The sequence below is a fragment of the Coturnix japonica genome, chromosome 1 (genome assembly GCF_054131305.1).
Source record: "Coturnix japonica strain WE chromosome 1, WE-NBRP24, whole genome shotgun sequence".
NCBI classification, from domain to species: Eukaryota; Metazoa; Chordata; class Aves; order Galliformes; family Phasianidae; genus Coturnix; species Coturnix japonica.
This window is the reverse complement of record NC_140663.1, coordinates 111,362,672-111,382,622: the sequence shown is the minus strand read 5'-3', so window position 1 is coordinate 111,382,622 and position 19,951 is coordinate 111,362,672. Positions and strand designations below refer to the sequence as shown.

The 19,951-nt window shown below is 39.6% G+C and overlaps 1 protein-coding gene and 1 long non-coding RNA gene across 2 annotated transcripts; one reads left to right on the top strand and one right to left on the bottom strand.

The window, feature by feature from the left end:
• The first annotated feature begins 4 nt into the window (after positions 1-4).
• On the top strand, positions 5-15,939 carry SYAP1 (synapse associated protein 1). Its single transcript, XM_015885941.2, has 9 exons — positions 5-295; positions 2,851-2,969; positions 5,550-5,616; positions 7,486-7,559; positions 7,738-7,877; positions 9,381-9,526; positions 12,813-12,871; positions 13,774-13,921; positions 14,921-15,939. The coding sequence occupies exons 1-9, from the start codon at positions 112-114 to the stop codon at positions 15,046-15,048; spliced, it is 1,065 nt and encodes a 354-aa protein (XP_015741427.1). The 5' UTR covers positions 5-111; the 3' UTR covers positions 15,049-15,939.
• Positions 15,347-19,923, bottom strand: LOC116652467 (uncharacterized). Its single transcript, XR_014940494.1, has 3 exons — positions 18,975-19,923; positions 17,826-17,903; positions 15,347-17,550 (listed from the first exon to the last, which is right to left on the bottom strand). It is a non-coding gene; the product is annotated as an uncharacterized LOC116652467 (long non-coding RNA).
• Between the last annotated feature and the right edge of the window lie 28 nt (positions 19,924-19,951).

Sequence of the window (19,951 nt, the reverse complement as noted above, 5' to 3'; positions counted from 1 at the left end):
AGCCGGACGTGGCGTATGCGGAAGGAGCGAGGGGTCTGTTAGTCCGTGTGGAGAGTGGGGCCGGTCGTTGGAGCGCCCGTTAAACGCTGCCTGCGCGGCCGCCCCCGCGCCATGTTGCGCGGTCTGGGCAGCTGGTTGGGGCTGGAGCGGGCGGGAGAGGAGAAGTTGCTGGTGGCCGAGGAGGGGAGCAGCCCCGCGGAGGAGCTGGATGCGGAGCCGGCAGCGCAGAGCCAGGAGCGGGCGGAGCCGCAGGAGGATACGGATGCGCTACTCAACCAGGCCAAGGGATTCGGCAGTGAGTGTCCTGTTGTGTTCTGTCCTGCCCCGTCCTGCCTGGGACGTGCTCCAGGAGCTCAGCGATGTGTCTGCTTAGAAATAGTAGTGATGTAGCCTTAAAGACAGCGAATCTCCCGTGTTATAGTGAGAATAAGGCAGACTAACTACCCGTGGTATAGTGAGAGTAAGGCAGACTAGCAACAGGAGTGAAGGCAGATCAGTTCAGTGCATGGTTACTGGTAAATCCCCTGGTGCTACTCATTGGCACTGAGCTTTAACTGAACTGAACAACTGCATGTAGGTTTTAGGTTAAATGGTTATTCTCATCCCCACGCGCTTAAAGAGCTGCCTTCTCTGTAGGTAATTATAACCCCAGTGTAGCTTATGTTTACTTTGCATCACTAAGCAAGGTGGCCACAATACTTGAAAAAACAAGTGAATAGCAAAACAAGCCCCCAAGCAGATGTAATATTCCTAGATGTAAATGATACTTTGGGTCAGGTTAACTAAGATAGGAAACTATCTCAGTTACTTTCCTAAGTCACACTTGTTGATGACTGTATAACAGCCGTTGTGTAACGTTTGTTGTGTATTTGAGATAGTAACCAAGCAAATGGCTTCAGGTGTTCCTTTAGGTTATCATGTCTCACTAAGTGAACAGCGTTTCTTTACATATTGGCGCTATGAGTAAAGCAATGCATACATACAAATCACATGCTTTTTAAAGTGGTGTGGGCGTTTCTTTAATTCCTTATAGGTATGCAGTGTCTGTTTGATTATTATATTGAAGTCATTTGTAGAGAGGTAGGGCTGTAGGTAGGAATTGTGCATTACTAGTGTAGATTCTTAGGTAAAATTAATACAAAGTGTAGCTCTGTACTAAAGGTGTTCCCTGAAATTCTGGCTCGGTGTCTTCTGAGACGTCAGTCTGAGGTGTTTCTTTAATATACGTATTTTGAGCTTTCTGAAATGCAGCAAATTGACTGTAGTGATTGGTCAGGTGTCTGTTTGTTCTTGTAAGTAGGTCCTAATCTACTCTGGTTGTCCAGAAGGGTACTTGGAATTTTCAGGAGGAAGAATATAGGATGTTAGTGACAAAAACATTTATCCTGTAATTTGCTATGGTAGTAAGAATTTGGTATGGTGAGGTGTGGATCCATTGCCTGTGACATCAAAGGAGGTCAGGATGAAAAGGATCATAGAATGGTTTGGGTTGGAAGAGACCTTTAAGAAAACATAGTTCCTACCCCCTGCTATGGGCAGGGACATCTCCCTCTAAACCAGGTTGCTCAAAGCCCCATCCAGCCTGGCCTTGAATGCTTCCAGGGAAGGGGGATTAGAAAGGTTCCAGGCATTGGAATGCACTGCCCAGGGAGGTGGTGGAGTCACTGACCATGGGAGTGTTCAAGAAACGTTTGGATGTTGTGTTGAGGAATATGATTTAGCTGGGAAGTATTGGTAATGGTTGGACTAGATGATCTTCTAGGTCTTTTCCAACCTTGATGATTCTGTGATACACAAAAGAGCCAATAAAAGCTTGTGGGGAGGGGAGAGTATAGTAGGCTGTTGTTTTCTCTGTTGTTCTAAGGGGTGGTGCTGTATTCCTCTATGCAAAACATAGAAAATAGACTTCTTTTAAAATACAATAGAAAGCAAGTGATGGGATGTAAGACCTGATAAACAGATGAGAAAGATGCTAGCAAGTGCTAGAAAATAGTTTAGTTTTAGTTGCCACAAATCTGTGATAGAAATAAGTTACGAATTAAAAGAAACTTGGCTTGTGGAAGGACTTGGCTACACCTTTGCATTTTTCAGTGTTGATTCGGTGATAACATTAAGAAAGAATAGATGATTCTAAGAACAACAGTCAGCTTTCCAGAAGGTAGCTTGAATGTTGCCTCGTTCTACCAGTGGTGAACAGCAGTGTTAGAACAGTTCAACTACTTTTAACATCTTAAAGTTGTTGTTGTTATTATTTTATGTTTCCAACCTATAAAGAACTTGAATTTTTGTGTAGTTTAGACCCGTCATTACTTCTTCACTTCTGACCCTAGAATTATTATTTACTCTGGTACTTATACTATAGCAGTGATATTACAGGAATAATACATCTGATTAAAGTGCTTCTGACATCATGTAATTATCTGAGAAGTAAACAGGGCAAGTGTTGTTTTAAGATCTTCTGTCAATAAACTGGTATTTAATATTTCTAAAGGTTCCTGGTAGAGTTCTTGCTTCTCTGAGAAGAAACTTTCTCAAGTTTCTTCTAATTCCTTAATTAAGAACTTTACAGTACAGGGTAACTGCCTGTGCAGCTTAACCCTGAACCTGTTCAGAGGAATAAACAGTGTTACACTGTTTGTAATGGAGCTCTAAAGAAGACACCAAGTAGAGATGGGCAAACTTCAATCTTAAGAATTTTAAAGGAATCTGTAGTATTCCTTATCAGAACTCTCATGCATGTTGTGTCACTTCATGAGTATCCAAATGTTTAAAGAGAAAGGAAAATCTGGTACCAGTCTTGGATGAAGAGAAATCTTTTTTCAGCTGTTTTTCTTCTTGTCTATATTGAAGGTTACCTCTTCAATTTTGCCACTGCTGCTACAAAAAAGATATCTGAATCCGTTGCCGAAACAGCACAGACCATTAAGAAGTCTGTAGAAGAAGGGAAGATCGACAGTATCATTGATAAGGTATTTTATTTCTCAATTCTTGGTCTGAAATATCTGCTTGCTTACTGTTGTATTGTAAATCTGGCATGTAATAAAATTTCTTTAAGCTGGCTTTAGGAATTGTGTGTTTCAGTAGCGCATATCTCCTGCCATGATAAATGGTAGGACCAAAATGTTTGTTCAGGGTAGAAGAGCAATGGTCAACTCTGCTTTATTCAAGGCTGCACCGATACTCATTTCCTTCAGGATATAGTTGTACTGGAGAAAGAAAATAAGAAATGGCATCTGGATGAGGTGCTATGAGATGTGGTTCAGTAGCTTGTGGTAGTGATGGTGATAGGAGGATGGTTGGACTAGATGATTTTGTAGGTCCTTTCCAACGTCTTGATTCTGTGTGATATATATATATATATATATAGTATATATATTGTGTATATATATATATATATATATACACACAAAATCACAGAATTGTAGGGGTTGGAAGGGACCTCTAGAGATCATCAAGTCCAACCCCCCTGCCAAAGCAGGCTCCCTACACCACGTCACACAGGTAGGCGTCCAGGCGGGTCTTGAATATCTCCAGAGAAAGAGACTCCACCACCTCCCTGGGCAGCCTGTTCCAGTGCTCCGTCACCCTCACCATAAAGAAGTTCTTCCGCACATTCATGCGGAACTTCCTATGCTGTAGTTTCATCCCATTACCCCTAGTCCTGTCCCCACGCACTACAAACAGAATGAAAGTCTGAAAAAATTGGACAGTTGGGCATGTCTGGGATGTAATTACTTTTCTTTTTCTAATTAAGTGGGAAGACATTGTATAGCCTCTGTATCTTAAATGCCTACCTGAAGCAAGGTTCAAAATTAGGTCAGTTTTGTGGATATTGTACAGTAAGGGCCTAGAGCTACACGTGTATGTTTTTGTAAGACCAGTGAGTAAATGAAAAAGCATACTATGATCCTATTCTGGCAATGATCTTTTGCTCTTAATGCTCTTCTCTTCTGGCTCCAGTTGTTTAAATTCTGCAGCAAGTGTTCCAACAGTGTTTCAGTTATGAACTTGGCAGGTGAAAGTAAAACCAATCGGTACCTTGTAGTGTTTGGTTTGTGAGCAAAAGTAGCTTGGAAGGGGAAGGGAACTGACCAGACACAACCCAGCTGTGGTGTGTCTGTGCATCCACAAGTGTTGGAATGCAAGATGGAGCCAGCTCTCTCCTGCAGTTTTGTTTTATATACCTTTTTGGGGGAACTAAAGCATTACCTTATTTGTTGATTTAAAATACAGTATGTATTACGTTCAGTTTCACAGTATCACAGTCTGGTGCGGGTTGGAAGGGACCTTAGAGATCATCGAGTCCAACCCCCGGGATTCGAACCTCTGTGTAGCAGAGCGGCACCTCTACCACTTGCGCCACAGGGGGGATTCGAACCTGGACCCCGGTGTTGCAAAGTGGCATTCCTACCACTGCGCCACTGTCATTGGCTCAGTTTTTTGGTATAATCGATGTTCATGTCATCTACCAAATAAATCATCAAATGGCACTTCTAAAATTTGTGATTGAAGTTTATCTCCAAATTACATTGACTTTTTGAGGACAGCTGTCTATGTATGATAACAGTTATGTTTTCTATGCCAATATAATAGAGTCTATCTAGCACAAATCCATATGCTGGAAAAATGGAGTGAAAATAGATAAGAAGGTTCTTTGATCATTTATTACAGAAACAATAATGTTTATAGAACATACTGCAGAATATATATAATTTTTATATTCTGTAAGTACTGAAAACTCAGATAACTTGTAACCAGAGGGAACCGCAGCGATCTACTGTTATCGTAGGCACTGCAGTAGTTCTCTCACTGATGTTAATCTAAAGCCAAAATGCTGAATCACTGAAATGGCCTTACAGTATTGCATTATTACCTAGATTATGGCATTCCTGCCTCAGAAATCCCTAAGCATTTCACTATTAAATGTACAAAGCTGTTTTACATCAAGTATGTACCTCTTCTGTGACCATTTCCAGTTTTTTCAATGTTAATTGAAAAATTAGACTCCACCATCTCCCTGGGCAGTCTCCTTCTCTGAAGATATTCAAGACCCACCTGGACGCCTACCTGTGTGACGTGGTGTAGGGAGCCTGCTTTGGCAGGGGGGTTGGACTCGATGATCTCTAGAGGTCCCTTCCAACCCCTACAATTCTGTGATTCTGTGAATTTCTGTAAAGGATATATCTGAACATTATCTTGTGCTGTACATTTTTCAGCATTCAGCTAAGCAGACATACTGAAAATCATACCTAATAATTTTATAGGTCTGATTATTGCAGTGGGTATATTTCGAATCTTTCTACAAGGCCAAGGGTATCTTGAAGTGTTGGTGAAAGCAGGTGGTAATTTTTGTCTCTATTTCATACATGAAATGTGTGTAAATGTGTAAACAGTATGTTAATGTTTAAATTAGGTCTGTAAGCTGGGATTTGCCTTTGTGTTTTTCATCTGCTGAACTTGATAAAGTTATAAATATTACTTTGAAGGAGTGTTTGTTTGTATTTGTATAACATGTTTTACTTAGTGAGGTTCCTTGCTTTTTATTTTAGACAATTATTGGAGACTTTCAGAAGGAACAAAAGAAGTTTGTCCAAGAGCAGCAAACAAAAAAATCAGGTAATGTGTGCTGTTTTGAGCAATGCATGACATAACAAACTAAAATGTTAAAGATACCTGGGTATTTGAGCTGTATCTAAGCACAGCCCATCAGATTTCTGTGTAAGGAAACATTTCTATAGCCAAACTTAACATATACTATGGGACAGGAATATGATGTTTTTAAGCAGTGTCATTGTTTCGTTATCTATTAAGATTAAATTTGTTTGTTTTTTTAACCAAACTCAGCTTTTTAAAATCAACTAAAAGATTAGCATGCTGGCAAAGCTGATCTCTTAGGCTTGTTTTGAATTGTAAGACTGTATTTACTGTAAATTATTATGCCAATTAACTTTCCTTTAAGCTTTAGCAATCATATCATGCTTTCATAATGAAATAGGAAATGTGAGTTAGGCATTGTATTATAGTGTCTAATGAGTCGCTGTAGGAATAGTTGTGCTGCTTATATTGAAGGCATAACAGCTCTTCTGCTTTCCCATAACTCATTTGCTTTATAATTATCTGTGATCTAGATGCTTTGAATTATCTGCCTTTTGTGCTATTGAGATCAGAGAACCTATCTGGAACTTTAAATTAAGCACTTTTTTCTACATTTGGCTTCATCATTGACTTAATCTTTTGTAATGTAACTGAATACAATAATGTGATACATTTTGAATAATTAGTGGCTTTTTATTATTAATCTAGAAAATGTGCTATTTTAAATGGATCATGATGAATTTTTTCATACCTTCTTAAGGTAGCATATGTGCGTTGGTTTTCTCTTACAGTGCCACTTCTGTGATCATGCTTTTCTGTATGTTACATATTCTGTATCTGTCGGTAAACCTTGACATCTTCATAAATATTTCTACAAGTTTCATGGATTGACAGTAAAGGGGAGATAGAGATGGCCTAATGGAAGAAACATTAGCATCAGCATGGGAATCCATGAGGATGAAAGAGCTTGCTTATACCACTTGTACAGGCAAAAATGCATAGTTAAATGCACAATAATTATTTATTAACTGGTTCAGATGAGTTATAGTATCTCTGCTGGCCAAATTTATATTGACAATGAAGAGATTTCTAGTGTAGAATAGCTTTTGTATGTGTACAGCCTACAGAAATATTATGTGAGTATCTGTAAATATACAAAGCAGGTCAACTGCAGTATGTTTATTCCAGGTTTAATTTACTGCAATTATGATACATTTTTAAACTGTTTTTCTCCTTCTGTAAGGAATTTGTGTCCTCTGAGTGCATGGAAATTAATATACTAGCAAATTATTTTGAATACTTAATGTAGACAAAGTTTGCACTGGGGGAAGTTCTTCACTAGGAGAGTGGTTAAGCCCTGGAACAGGCTGCCCAGGGAGGTTGTGGATGCCCCGTCCTTGGAGGTGTTCAAGACCAGGTTGGACGGGGCCCTGGGCAACCTGATCTAGTAAAGGTGTATGTTTGGTGGCCCTGCCAGGCAGGGGGGTTGGAACTACATGATCCTTGAGGTCCCTTCCAACCCGGGTCATTCTGTGATTCTGTGATTTAAAGTGAGTCTAGAAATTTCTCTTGGCAGTCAGATTACCCAGCTGCACAGCTGTTATTGCAGTAACTAAACTAAGAGGCAGTTAAGTTCTGGCTGAACATATAGGAACAAACCTCAACATTTTGTTTTAAAATGACTTAAGTCAGCAACTACTTGAAGTATTGTTTACCTCTGATAAATCAGGATCCATACCTAGAGTGACCTTATGGAAGTCTTATGGCTTGAGCTTAGTTTAGGAAAAAGGAACAATGAACTAACAGTGATGCAAAGCTGCTTATTTTTGTGACTTATTTTTTTTCCTAAGTTCCACAAACACAAATATACATTCCTCCTTTCCGTAACAGAAGCAGCAGTTCCTCCCTGGGTAGACAGCAATGAGGAAGAGACAATTCAACAACAAATACTGGCCTTATCAGCAGTAAGTATTCTATTTACTGTAAGATCAACAATACAATGTTTTTGCTTTTATAGAAGAATGTACACTTTTATGGTATGATAGAAGTATGTGAGAAGTGGGATTGTTTTGCTGGTCTTGTATGTGAAAAGTGATATCCTTTTTCTGGTGTCAGTTAATGACTGTCATATGTTCTTCAAAGGATAAACGAAATTTTCTGCGGGATCCTCCAGCAGGTGTTCAGTTTAATTTTGACTTTGATCAAATGTACCCTGTTGCAATGGTGATGTTACAAGAAGATCAGCTACTCAATAGGATGAGGTTTGACCTCGTTCCTAAACAGTAAGTAATTTTTTGACGATCTTTATCACTGTATTTTCAGTGTGTCTGTAAATATTTGTATATTATTCTTTTTTTCCTACTTCCTTCAGTTCTTTTATCTACTTCCTCTGTATTTTGTGTCTACCCGTTTTAAATACATAAAATGCTGCATGTGCATTGCAGCTTAGCAATGAAGGGAAGGAGCAGAAGTCTTAGAAATTCAGAATTACTAAGGACCCTTTGATTTCAGTATGGGAGAGGTCTTAATTTTTTTACTAGATCCGCTGTGTTAAATTGCAAGTTTAGTTCCCAACCAAAGATAAATGCAGCAGCAGGTTTGTTGGTTTGATATTTATTTATTTATTTATTTTAATCAAAGTGGTGTGATTCACACCTCATTGGAGGTGATCACAGGTAGTCAGAGGGCCCCTGGAGAAATGGCTGAAAAAAAATATTGAAAAACAGTATTACTGTAAGCAAGAGAAATAATGAGAGACACTCTATTGTTACCCCTTCCAGCAGACCCAACTAAAATATGTTTCCCAGCACTTAGTTTCAGTATAGCTTCTTGATCCCACTTTTATTCTAATTCTGTTCTCATTTGTTGTCCCATTCGAGGTTCTGCTCTCTAAGCTTGTTTCATTCAACAGTCAGAATCCTTGTTAAGTAGGAGTTCCCAATATTAGTCTCCATGTCTGAGGATGGAAAAAGGAGGGGGAAGATAAAATGCTTTTAGTGAGCTTTTCTGTTTTATAAAGCTTCCCTTCTCCTTATTCTTTTTACCCCTTTCCTGCTGTTTGCTTCTGTTCTGTTTCTGTTCAGTCAGCTCTTTGGCCTATTTTAGGTCTTCATCAGATCTGTCACTGATGCTCTGTCTTCAGCCTTTGGTCCTGCTCCCCTTGCCTGCCCTGCTTCATTTCTCAATAGGTGGTTTTGATGTTTTTCAGTTGGTTTGTTGGTTTGCCTGATTGTGGTGTGGCTATTTCCCAAATGGCACTTATTAATTATGGGAGGTCCCACAGACATGCTGAAAGATGTGCCAGGTTGTGGAATATTTCTACTGTCATCTCAGACTGGCTTCTACTTGTAAATCAAAGATTACAGTTGCACCTGAGGTCTAAGGAATGTACAGATAAAGACTGTTAAAAGGGTGTTGAGTTTATAGAGGAAATGATGAAAATGTTAACAAACTCAGAGGAATATAACAGCATAATGTTTTACCAGATTATGTATTACTGCATGATGTTAGCTTTCTGTTTTTCTTTTTTTTAAATAACACCTGATTGTATTTTGAGCCCAGTGTAACTGTTGTGGAAGAGATCAAGACTTTGTATAATGGTAGATTTATATATATATATTAAATATATATATATATTAATTGTGTATATCACATATGTCAAAGTTTGTACTTGTGACAGCTCTGCTTACTCCTTCCCTCTGTATATTTCCTTTTAGTTCATTGGTAGGTGCTAGGAGAAGCTATATTTCCATATGTAGTAATCAGTATCTGTTTGTTCTCTCTAGTGTAAAGGAAGAAGTGTTCTGGAGAAATTATTTCTACAGAGTATCCCTAATTAAACAGTCTGCACAACTCACCGCACTTGCTGCTCAACAGCAAGCAGCAGGAAAAGAAGAGAACAAAGGCAGGGAAGAGGATAGTCAACTGCCAGGTATGGAAAGGATTTGTATTGTCACAGCTCATTAATTTGTTTACTGACCATATGTATCAGGTGCCAGAATTTTTATCCTGGATTATCACCATGCTCAGCCTGTTTGACCAGACAGAGAAGGGGATTCTCAGTGCTTTTTAATCAGTTTTCCTATTTCACCCAACTTTGCCATAACGATGCAAGTCCCAAGAGATGAGATGCGGTACTTGATTTGTAACAGGTCTCAGCCACTAGTGGTCTCTGGTGCACTATTTTGACCTGTCAGAAGCCAGAGGTAGCTTTGGTTTACCTGTAAGGCAGCATGCACTAGCCAGCCCAGCCAGCTGGCACGCACTTTGCTCTTACTTGTTTAAGCACTTTTTTCTTTTTTGCATAAGCCTCAGGCCAGATGGAAATAAGTCAGTGATATGGGGGGGTAAAATTACTGTGGTGGTGGAGGCAGCCGTGTGTAGGACATGGAAAGACATGCAATGTATTCAAGAATTGGAGCAAGATAGGTACGTAAGGCTACTTGAGATTCAGTCTTGAGATGAACGAGCTACCTTAACATAGGCTTTCTCAGTTATGCTGATCAATTTATATCAGTGTATAGTTACTGATCCTCTTCTGAGTCACTGGGCATCTTTACCTGCATGCAGACAAATTCTTCAAGCAGGAATAAAAGCAGCTTTAGAGTATAAAGCAGATTCTGGCTAAGATACAGTCATAGCTTATAAAATCATAGTCTAATGAGTACACTCATCACCCCAGAGGAATCTGCATGTTAGGTAGGCGTTGGGCAGGAGGAGGAAGCCTTTGCTGTACCTTGGAACAGATTTATATATCCTCCCAGCATCAAAAAGCAATCATCAGAGCCACCAGTGCTGGTGTCCTGATGACAGCCAGCTTGACTGATAATCAGCTGATCAGTGTCAAACTGACTTCCCTTTTTCAGATATTATACCTTTCCATATTTTTATTTTTCCTCTTGAGTCCTGCACTGCTGTTGATCCCATCTTTGTAAGTCTCCTTCAGTCTGTAAAGCGACTTTTCTTATCTTCATATGTACTTTTTCACAGCCCTTTTGCACAAACTGCTAATTTGCTGTGTGGTTTGAGCTAAGTTTACTCAGCTGAGCCTTGGTTCCATGGATACAGGTAGCTGAACTTTGGGGTGAAGGGAGAGTTATCAGGGGATAACAGCTGGGGTGGCATTCATGGTTCATGTGTGTTAGTATAGGCAAAGTCCCCATCTAGAATGAACAAAGCAGACTGGTGCCAATGGAGTCTTCATTGCATAGTTGTATTCTCACAGGTATTGTGACACTGTTAAGGGTGCTGCTGTTTTAATGGAAATGTCTCAACTCTGCAGGAGAGACAGAGCACCTGAATGTATTAAATAACAGAACTGTTACCTCTGAATCATCCAAACACTTGGAAATTTCCAATCGAAGTTGCTGGGTAATACCCAAAGAGCTTTTCTAGTAAACTTACCACTGTGACTGAAAATGAAACATTTTCATTTAGGTTGAACAACACATCACCTTCTGACCTGTTAAGGATCTCACGTGATTCAGAAGACCAGTATAGGATATGCAAATAGATTTACTGCCCCAGTGACTATATTTTATGTAATGGCAGAGATATATTTACTGGCTTTGGAGAGCTCTGAATTATGTTATATGACCTTTTTGAAGGTTGAATTCGCTAATTGGAGGTTAAAACTAGAAGTAATTTCTTGTTGGTAACTTCTCATAACGTTCAGTGTCTTCCCAAAGCTGACTCATGTCTGTACAGTAGAATTAATTGCCTTCCATTTCATCTCTTTCTTTTCCTTGCATGCTGTTTTCACAGAGTTTCATGTCAGTCATGGTAGTTAGGAGTGAATAATAGGAAAACATTCCATATTCTGGCCTAGAAGCCATGTGTTTATATGTTCTATTAAAAAAAGAAAAAAAAGCCAAGTTCTGCTCCTTCTCTTGGTAGAACTGTTTACTTGGGAATTAAGTTGTCTTATCAGCAGTAGAGGAGATGATGCCAACCTAGATCCAGAGCAGTGCTAATGGTCTGTTAGTGACATTGGATTGGTGCTTCGCCCAGTACAGAACTGATGTGCTGCATCTGCATGAGAGAAGGTCTGGAGCTTGAGGCACCTCTTTCCCAGTGTTATGGGATTCACTGTTGAAGAGCAAAGTTTTGTGTCATGTTCTACAGCATCCCCGAGTCAGGAGTAGTGGAACTTTTTTGGATGTAGTATTGGGTACAATAACAGATCCTATGAAGATTAGGGAGGGGGAGGAGGAAAGAGCATGTAACAGAGCAGTGGCCATTGAGTAGTTGAGCTTTACAAGCAGAGACAGCTACCAATTAGAGAATTATTATAATTAGAGCTGATCTTGGAAATTAAACCTGCAAGAAGTCCCTCTTCAAAAATTACTGCATAAGCAGGAAGGATCCACCTGCAATAAACACAGCTGCAAGTTCACAACTGCTTTGCATGTTTAAACACATAAACTGCTAAGCAAGCACTTCATCTCTATTGCAACTTGCCCTGTGCATTAGTTGTTTTTGAAGCCACTTGGCTCATTATTGTGACTCTTCTGCCTCACTAACCACGTGGGGAGAAAAACCTGGAGTGTTCTTGTTCTGAGAAAAAGATCTTTCCTTCTTTGTAAGCAGCCACTGTCTCCTTTGCACCATGCTACTAAATTAGAACATACAGTGAGTTTTACCAGAAAATTTGGAACAGCTTCTATAGTTTGTTTTTCAATGACTTCTGCCTGTATGAAATAAGGTAAGACTTTGGAGCGTTCTAGTTCTGGTTCATGTTCTGGGGTGTGCACGCAGGTATAGTCTGCTGTACGTAAAGAGCTAACTGATACCTATGTCAGTAGAAGTATACAGGCAAGGGAGCGTTAAGCTGTACAATAGGTGATAACTGGACTTCCTGAGGAAGTCTACACCTTTGTAACTTCAAAGATTTTGTAGCATGTAATGCTATTGTGAGCATTTTATAGAAGGCATTTTTCCAGCTATTCCTATTTATGTGGTTCTTTGGATTGTTTAGTGGGGCAGGAGGGTTCCTGTAATTTAACTTCAGATTTATAATAAGAAAATGATATGCTGAATTTGCCTTTAATTAAAAACAGAAATTTGTGGCTCTGTTTTTGCTTTTGTTGTAAGTACTTCACCTGTAGCTGAATTCAGCCTTAGCCTACCAGATTTCCTCAGACGTTATAGTAACTATTTAAAATGAATGAGCTCTTTAATATTAAAATGTAATGACCTCTTTTTTCCCCTCTTGCTAGAAACAATACGGCCAAAAACACCACCTGTAACAATAAAGCCTCAGATGAAATCTCAAGAGGTAAATATGCTTAGATTTTTATTTGCTGTTTGTTGTGTGAAACTGTCGTTTCTTAAGTAATTATCCATCCTATTGAATACACTGTGATATGAAACTATAGCAATATCTGACGGTCTGGTGTTAAAGTACTACTGTTCTGTTTTGATACTTGTTTTCAGTAGTAGAAACAGCAGCGTATCTGAACTATGCTTTCATTAGTATCCTGCACATTACTATAGTAAAGATGTTTTGTCTTTTTTCATCTGAAGAAACGTTTCCAAAGCATTGAGAGTAGAAGTTTTGCGTTACATTTAAACACAAGGGATGTCTCCATAAAAATGTGTGCTATGTTTTCTACAGTGTCAGTCTTAAGTGCAGGAAATCATATATTGCCATAGCAATATTATTGCAACAGCGGGAGTAGCTTTGATACTGCAAAACCTTTAACTTAGACACCTTATGACCCTTGTTCATTTCTGGGTTGTTAAATCGGTGCCAGAGAACACTCTTGGCAAAAGCAGAGCTGTGTATTCACTTGGCAATAACATGCAATGGACTAAATTAGGCTGGAATTACTTCCAGAGAACGGTCCCCTCTATCTCTTTTCTGCGTGTAGGAAGCCGTTACTGAATTATGGTCAAAGCTTAGTATCAGTCCATTATGTACATTTCTAAACTACTTAAGAGCTTATTCTTGTTTCTCAAACAATACAAAAACAGAATTTGTTTTTAAGAGAACGTTCTTAAAGGGAAATAGCTCATGAAGAAAAGAATTGACGGAGTAATGTATTTGGTTTTATTTTGTGGTGGGGTTTTTTTTCTGTCTGTACTTTAAGACAGTCAGTTGCATGAGCGAAAGTTTACATTGGTGCCATTCTGTGTCCCACTTTTAGGATAAGCTTGTAAAAAACTATCTTATTGCAGGATGAGGAAGAGATTTCCACGAGTCCAGGTGTGTCAGAATTTGTGAGCGATGCTTTTGATGCCTGTAATTTGAATCAGGAAGACCTAAGAAAAGAAATGGAACAACTGGTGCTAGACAAAAAGAGAGAAGAGACTTCAGTAGTAGAAGGTAAAAACTACCAGTACGTTATATCTCAAATACAGTAATTCTAAGATTGGTTGACTTAAATCTATATGTGTACTGTAGTTACATTTAGGAAAGTAGGTTTGTGACCCTTCTTCAGAAATGAATGAAATTAGTGATAATTCTTTCTGCAGTCAATGTCTCTTGCAGAATGTTATTTGTGACAAGTTCCAGTCCACATAACAGTTTGTAGATGGCTCTTTCATAAAAGCATCTACCTTCCTACCCTTTGTCTACCTTCTTCCTCCTTGTACTCTTTACTAGATTCTTATCGGCATGTATTTTTTCTTTATTTAATTGTGGGTATTTACGTTAGAAGTTTTTCAATAAGTCATTAAAGAGTAATTTGTTCATATAAACCTCAGCTGGCCTTACTGACTTGGACTGTGGAATTACCCACCTTCGTATCTAGGCTTAAGTACTAACCGACATGTAACACAGCAAAAACCCACCTCCTCCCCCATGCTCTTTCATATCAAAGGCAGAGTTAATTAAACAGATTAACAACATAGGTGTGCCTTCTGACTCATTTTCTTTTTGCCCTGAGGTATGAAATATGGTTACCTTTAACCTGGATTAAATGGGTTTGCCTAGCTACAAATGTCAGTGAGGAGAATATCAGCTATATTTAAAATTATTCACCCTATTTGAGCCTGATTTTTCTTCCTAACAGTATATTCATCAAACTTATTATTTTCATTACTTTCTAAATAGCACAGCTTTTTCCCATGCCAACATTTAAAGGCACAAAGTGAGATTCACTTAAATTGCAAGTCTGTAGGAAATTAGTTAGCAAAGGGACACTTGATGGAACTGTCAGTCAGAAGATAAAGATGGGAGTTTCTTTTGCTTTGAAGAATTATTCATAAAGTTTAAGAGAGGAAAGATAGACTCAATGCAAATTAATCAAGTTTCTAGTTTATATAAATAAATAACATGTGACAATCAATTTTGATAGTATAAGATATTACTCATCTTTTGCAGAAGAGACTGCTGACTGGGAAAAGGAATTACAACAAGAGCTGCAGGAGTATGAAGTGGTGACAGAATCAGAAAAACGTGATGAAAACTGGGATAAAGAAATAGAAGAAATGCTGCAAGAAGAAAGTTAAGCATTTTCACGAGATCGCTGTTACCCCGAACCTTTCCTGAAAACTGATAGGGATTTCTTCTTTCATATTTTGATTCCTACAGACCTTCAGAAGACAAGAAAATATAGTAAAATAAAATAGAAAATATGTATAATTCCATATTGGGATACAACCAGTATTTCTGTTCTTCATATGAGCAGTATCTGAACTTCTTTATTCTTTTAAATGAAAAAAGGAGACAGACACTGCAGGTTATACCTAATAAGTAGAAATGATAACTTGAAGCAACAGTTTTTGAGTTATTGGGTGATCAAGAAGCTCTGCAAGATTTCAGAGTTTGAGAATCTCAAGTTAAGTTTGTTTACAGCCTAATGTTTGGGGTGTAGACATTGATCTTGTATATAATTTTGTCTTTGAAAATAACTTTCTTTGCATTTACACTCTGATTCCTGTATAATCTGTAAATGTGTACTATTTTCAGTTACTTGTAGCTAGCTTTCATGTGTATTTAACTTCTCCTTAACATATGTAGCCAAAGAATGTATAGAAGATCCCAACAAATAATTTCTGATGTTTAAAAAAAATAATAATTCAGACTCCAAAAGAATTGCTCGCTTATGATCAATCAGTTATGATTAGGAGACAAGCATTCAAGCATTTTAATAAGATCTGAGTTCCTACCTGCTTGAATTAACCTGAGGTTTTTCATTATATCAATTCTCATATTAAGATACTGCCTTTCCCCACAGAGAGAACTGGTTTTAATGCTCCCTTTGTTCAATGACTGTTTTGCTTTCATTTAATTTTGCTGAGGAGGAGCAAATTAAATGTTTCTCTTTAAGTGCTGAAAGACTTGTGTAGAACTTTGGCTGGTTTTGACATCTTTATTAAATATTGTAGATATGTATAAAATTGGCTGGTTTATTTGGAAGGAGGGTATATTGAGGGGAAAACATTTCAGACTTATCCAGATTTCAAAAGTATTCTTCCACGCAGCACGTAAAATGTGGAATTAAATACTGTTCTTTAAAGGCTTGTTCAATTTGTATTAGACATTGGTATTTCCTGTAGTTTTATTCTTACGTCAATTTCTTTAGATGTTTAAATGGAAGATGTTGCGTTCTATTTGTCATCTATCATAAGCTGTGACAAAGCATTCAGAAAGTTCTGAATATAAAGGAAAATGGATACAGTGCGGTAGGATCCATTAAGCACAAGTGAATTATAGGCACGCTACTTACAGGAAGTTGTCCTAATAACACAGTTCTGCAGAAGCTTTTTGTGAAGAGACTGAGAGAGATTATAGCTGTAATTATTGTCAGTGTTCATCCTGAAAAGAGCTAAGTAGTTTTCACTGCTCTTATGCTAAGAAAGTGCTAGTTAAAATTGTTTCAATTAACTACTTGGACAGGAAGCCCTCCTATAATTTCCAACATGGAAGATTGTTTCAAACATATGAATGTTTGGTTTCTCAAAGTGTTTTTGTTACTACTGTTTTCCCAACTATAAATCATCTTAAGCACAGTTCTTCTAGGGCCTGCTTTCCCTTCTAGTTAACGGATACAAAGTCAGTCATGTGGTATTGTGGTAATAAAGAAGTGGTTTAGGATCTCATATCTGGAATTAAAGAACCACAGTGACTGTTATCCTCACAAATATTTAGACTATTCAGTGTTTAATTTAAAATTAATTTTGATCAGAGAGAAAGCATCTGTTCTGCTTGTACAGTAACAAGGTGAACACAAGTCGATCTCTTCATTTCATTGGCCCTTGTAACCCTGATGTGTCTATATGTTTCCAAAGCAAGTGTGTTGCCGTGTTTTTAACAACATTATTCCAAGGGCTGGAGTTGTGTGGATGGTAAAGCACAGCAAAAGGACAGCAGTATGAAACCAAAGGGAGGTGGGTGGTCGTGGAGCTAAATTATAGGATATTAAACCTTAAAGCCAACGTAACAAGAAAAAAAGGCAGTTGTATAAAACATCGAGGGAAAGCAGGCAAACTTTTGCGAACAATTTTCTTCAGAAGAAACTAAGCTGGAAGATTTTGGAATTAACCTTTGTGAAACAAAGGGTTTGCTTGCGGGTGATTCAGGTTAGCTTGAAATAAAAAGCATAGCTTTATCCAGCCATTTCTAGCCATTCTCTTAAAAAAAAGAGAAAGCTTTCAATTTGCTGAGTGAAGCAAATGTTATTTTTTTTATTACTTTATCCGTTCATTAGGATCATCAAAGTCTTTTTATTCCCTGCTGCTTGGTTGTCTTCCTATCTGGTTGATGGCGCTGTGCGTGTAGTACGGCACAATAGGTCAATTTTTACCTCGTGTGTTTACAAAAATAACCCCATGTGCAAGAGTGTATCACCTGACTGCCAGGCGCATCCTTGAACTGTTGGACGCTCCAGCGCTATTGACTTTTTGACTCTGCAACAGCCATTGCATAAAGGAAGATGAACTGCATCTGGTTACTTACCAACGCCCTGGGAAGCAACAGCAGCCACGCTGGGCCCTATGTGTAGTGTCCAGCTGTAGAACACGCAAAGACAAATGTAGGTATTACTGTACCTAAATATATTCAAGGGCTCATAAGTTACTTTGAAGCTGTTGCTTTTAACTAAGTAGCACTGCAAGAGGAGGAGCAACCAAAATAATTATCATCAGTTTGTCGCTGTCATTTTTAATGAGACAGCGCTCTGCAGAACTTCACTTGCAGAATGAATCACCCGCTTCATTTTGTTAAAGCGGGGTAGGCTGTGAAGTTTTCCTTTGCTAATTCAGGGATTCATGAGGCCATGACAAACCTTTCCAGATGTACTTTCCAGATGTACTCAATCCAAAACCACACGGGTAGAGAAATTACTTTTTCTCAGTTAGTGATCCTGTCAGAACAGGGAAAACAAGAAGAGAAACATGGTTAGTTAAGGGGCATATATAAAAGTAGGTAAAGATTTCATACCTGTTCTGATATGAGATGCTGTAAGTAAGACATGGTTGGTACGCATTCTTTAAATCGTAAACTTGCACCAAACCTTAATGCTGCAATTGCTTTTCTTCATTAATTCTCTTAAGTGATGGTTTCCATACTCTTAGAACGCTCAGAGCCAGATAAAGCTACTGCTTCTCTGTTTTCTGTCCCATCTGAGGAGAAATGACCCAATTCAACAGCCAAATAATGACCAGTGAATGCATCGATTACATCCAGCTGCTTCTCCTGCTGATTTCAGAATAGTTAATGCTGGCTGTGCACTGTTCTGTGATGTTGATGCCGGCAATTTTAACATCAAAGTTTTGCTTTTGCTGTATCATCAGCAACTTTCATCTTGTATCATGTATAACAGGACTTTCAAGCCCATCGTGTGCTGGGTGGATGAAAAATGCTGCTCTGAGAGCATTGCTTGGGTGGAGAGAAGCCCTGGCAAACATTCAGTGAGGATATGGAAACAGTAAACTGCCTTGGTGGGAAGAAGCCTCAAGTAGTGGGAATGTGAATGAAAGACCTGGAAGCATTCCCTAGGCAGGCAGGAATAGTGGAGCATAGGATCAGTGAGGTGGAGGAACTGGCAGAGCAGGCAAGCTGATGGTCTCTGTCTGCATCAGCTGAGCAGTGACTGAGCTCCTGCAGGGAAGAGGTCTGCCCTGAGCCAACTAGCCATCTCTGCATTGCTTCATGGCCACTGAGTTATTCCCAGTGGAGGTGGCTGAGTAGCCCATCTTTGGAGACTGAAATCCCAAGGTGTAATGGGGAAATCTGCCTTAGGTATTGACTGCAGTATTGGCAGGAGTGAAAAACAACATGAGTGTTAGGTCAGGCAGAGCAGGGTTAACTGGATCCCCAGGCTGATCATCCACTTACACGTGACTGAAGACTTGCCTTTGAGTCCCCATGCACAACACCTGTATTCCCTTCCAGAAAACATTTGCAATAGCCTATAACTGGCTATAATTCTTACCAACACAAATATCCAGCTCTTTTTTCACTCTTGTCCCTGAGCTTTGGAGCCCTCGCTCAGGAATGGAGGTGTGACGTCGGCAAGAAGCGCACAGGAGAGCACGCCGCTTAGATGACACACACGGCTTGTGTTTTTCCGTACTGCTCCTCATCCCTCTTTATTGCATCCTGGCATCTTGCTTGGTTTGTTAATTACAGCTGTGCATTAAGCCAGCACATGTTTCCAGCACTGTCCAGGTAAGGCCCTAGGTTAATTCCTCTGTCATCATTTAATATTAGGATCTTGTGAAGTAAAGGAGTGGTGACTTGTTTGGTTGGTTTTCTTCCTTCTGTCTCCCACCTTTCCATTGGCCTCTTTATGCAAACTAACACTGGAAGAAATTCAGTTTCTATTCGATACCTGGATGAAAGGATTCCAAAGAAGAGCCTGGTTGCTCCATAGAGGTCAGTGGTATTCTATGACAGGAACACTCGAGAGGAGTCAAACAGTTTATGCTCCCCTAGGTCTGGAAGCAGCGTTATACTAAGGTGAGCTCACTACCACCTATGTTTGGCTGCAGTGCCGATGCCGCCTGCCCTCCTCGTCCAACGCTGCACCCCACAGACACCCGGCTCAGCCCGCGGCGCCGCTCGGCTGCCCCTTCAAAGCGATGACCAATGCGTCTGGCTGCGTTAATCGGCACCGGGAGGCGGAGCAGCGCCGGGAGCGGGGAGGGAGATGCCATAAAGGCCTCAGCAACCTCCCGCCATCCCGCGAGGCGACTCGGTTCCTCACTAGGAGCACAGCTCCCGGTGCTCCACACTGCGGACCCCACCGCCGCTCCGGGTATCATAGTATCACAGTATCACAGTCTGGTGCGGGTTGGAAGGGACCTTAGAGATCATCGAGTCCAACCCCCGGGATTCGAGCCTCCTGTGTAGCAGAGCGGCACTTCTACCACTTGCGCCACAGGGGGATTCGAACCCAGGTCCCAGTGT

Excerpts from the sequence above, each read along its gene's own strand:
- SYAP1 (XM_015885941.2), top strand. The coding sequence starts at position 112 with ATGTTGCGCGGTCTGGGCAGCTGGTTGGGGCTGGAGCGGGCGGGAGAG. Across the intron at positions 296-2,850 it reads CCAGGCCAAGGGATTCGGCA|GTTACCTCTTCAATTTTGCC; the intron begins GTGAGTGTCCTG and ends TCTATATTGAAG. Across the intron at positions 7,878-9,380 it reads TTTGACCTCGTTCCTAAACA|TGTAAAGGAAGAAGTGTTCT; the intron begins GTAAGTAATTTT and ends TGTTCTCTCTAG.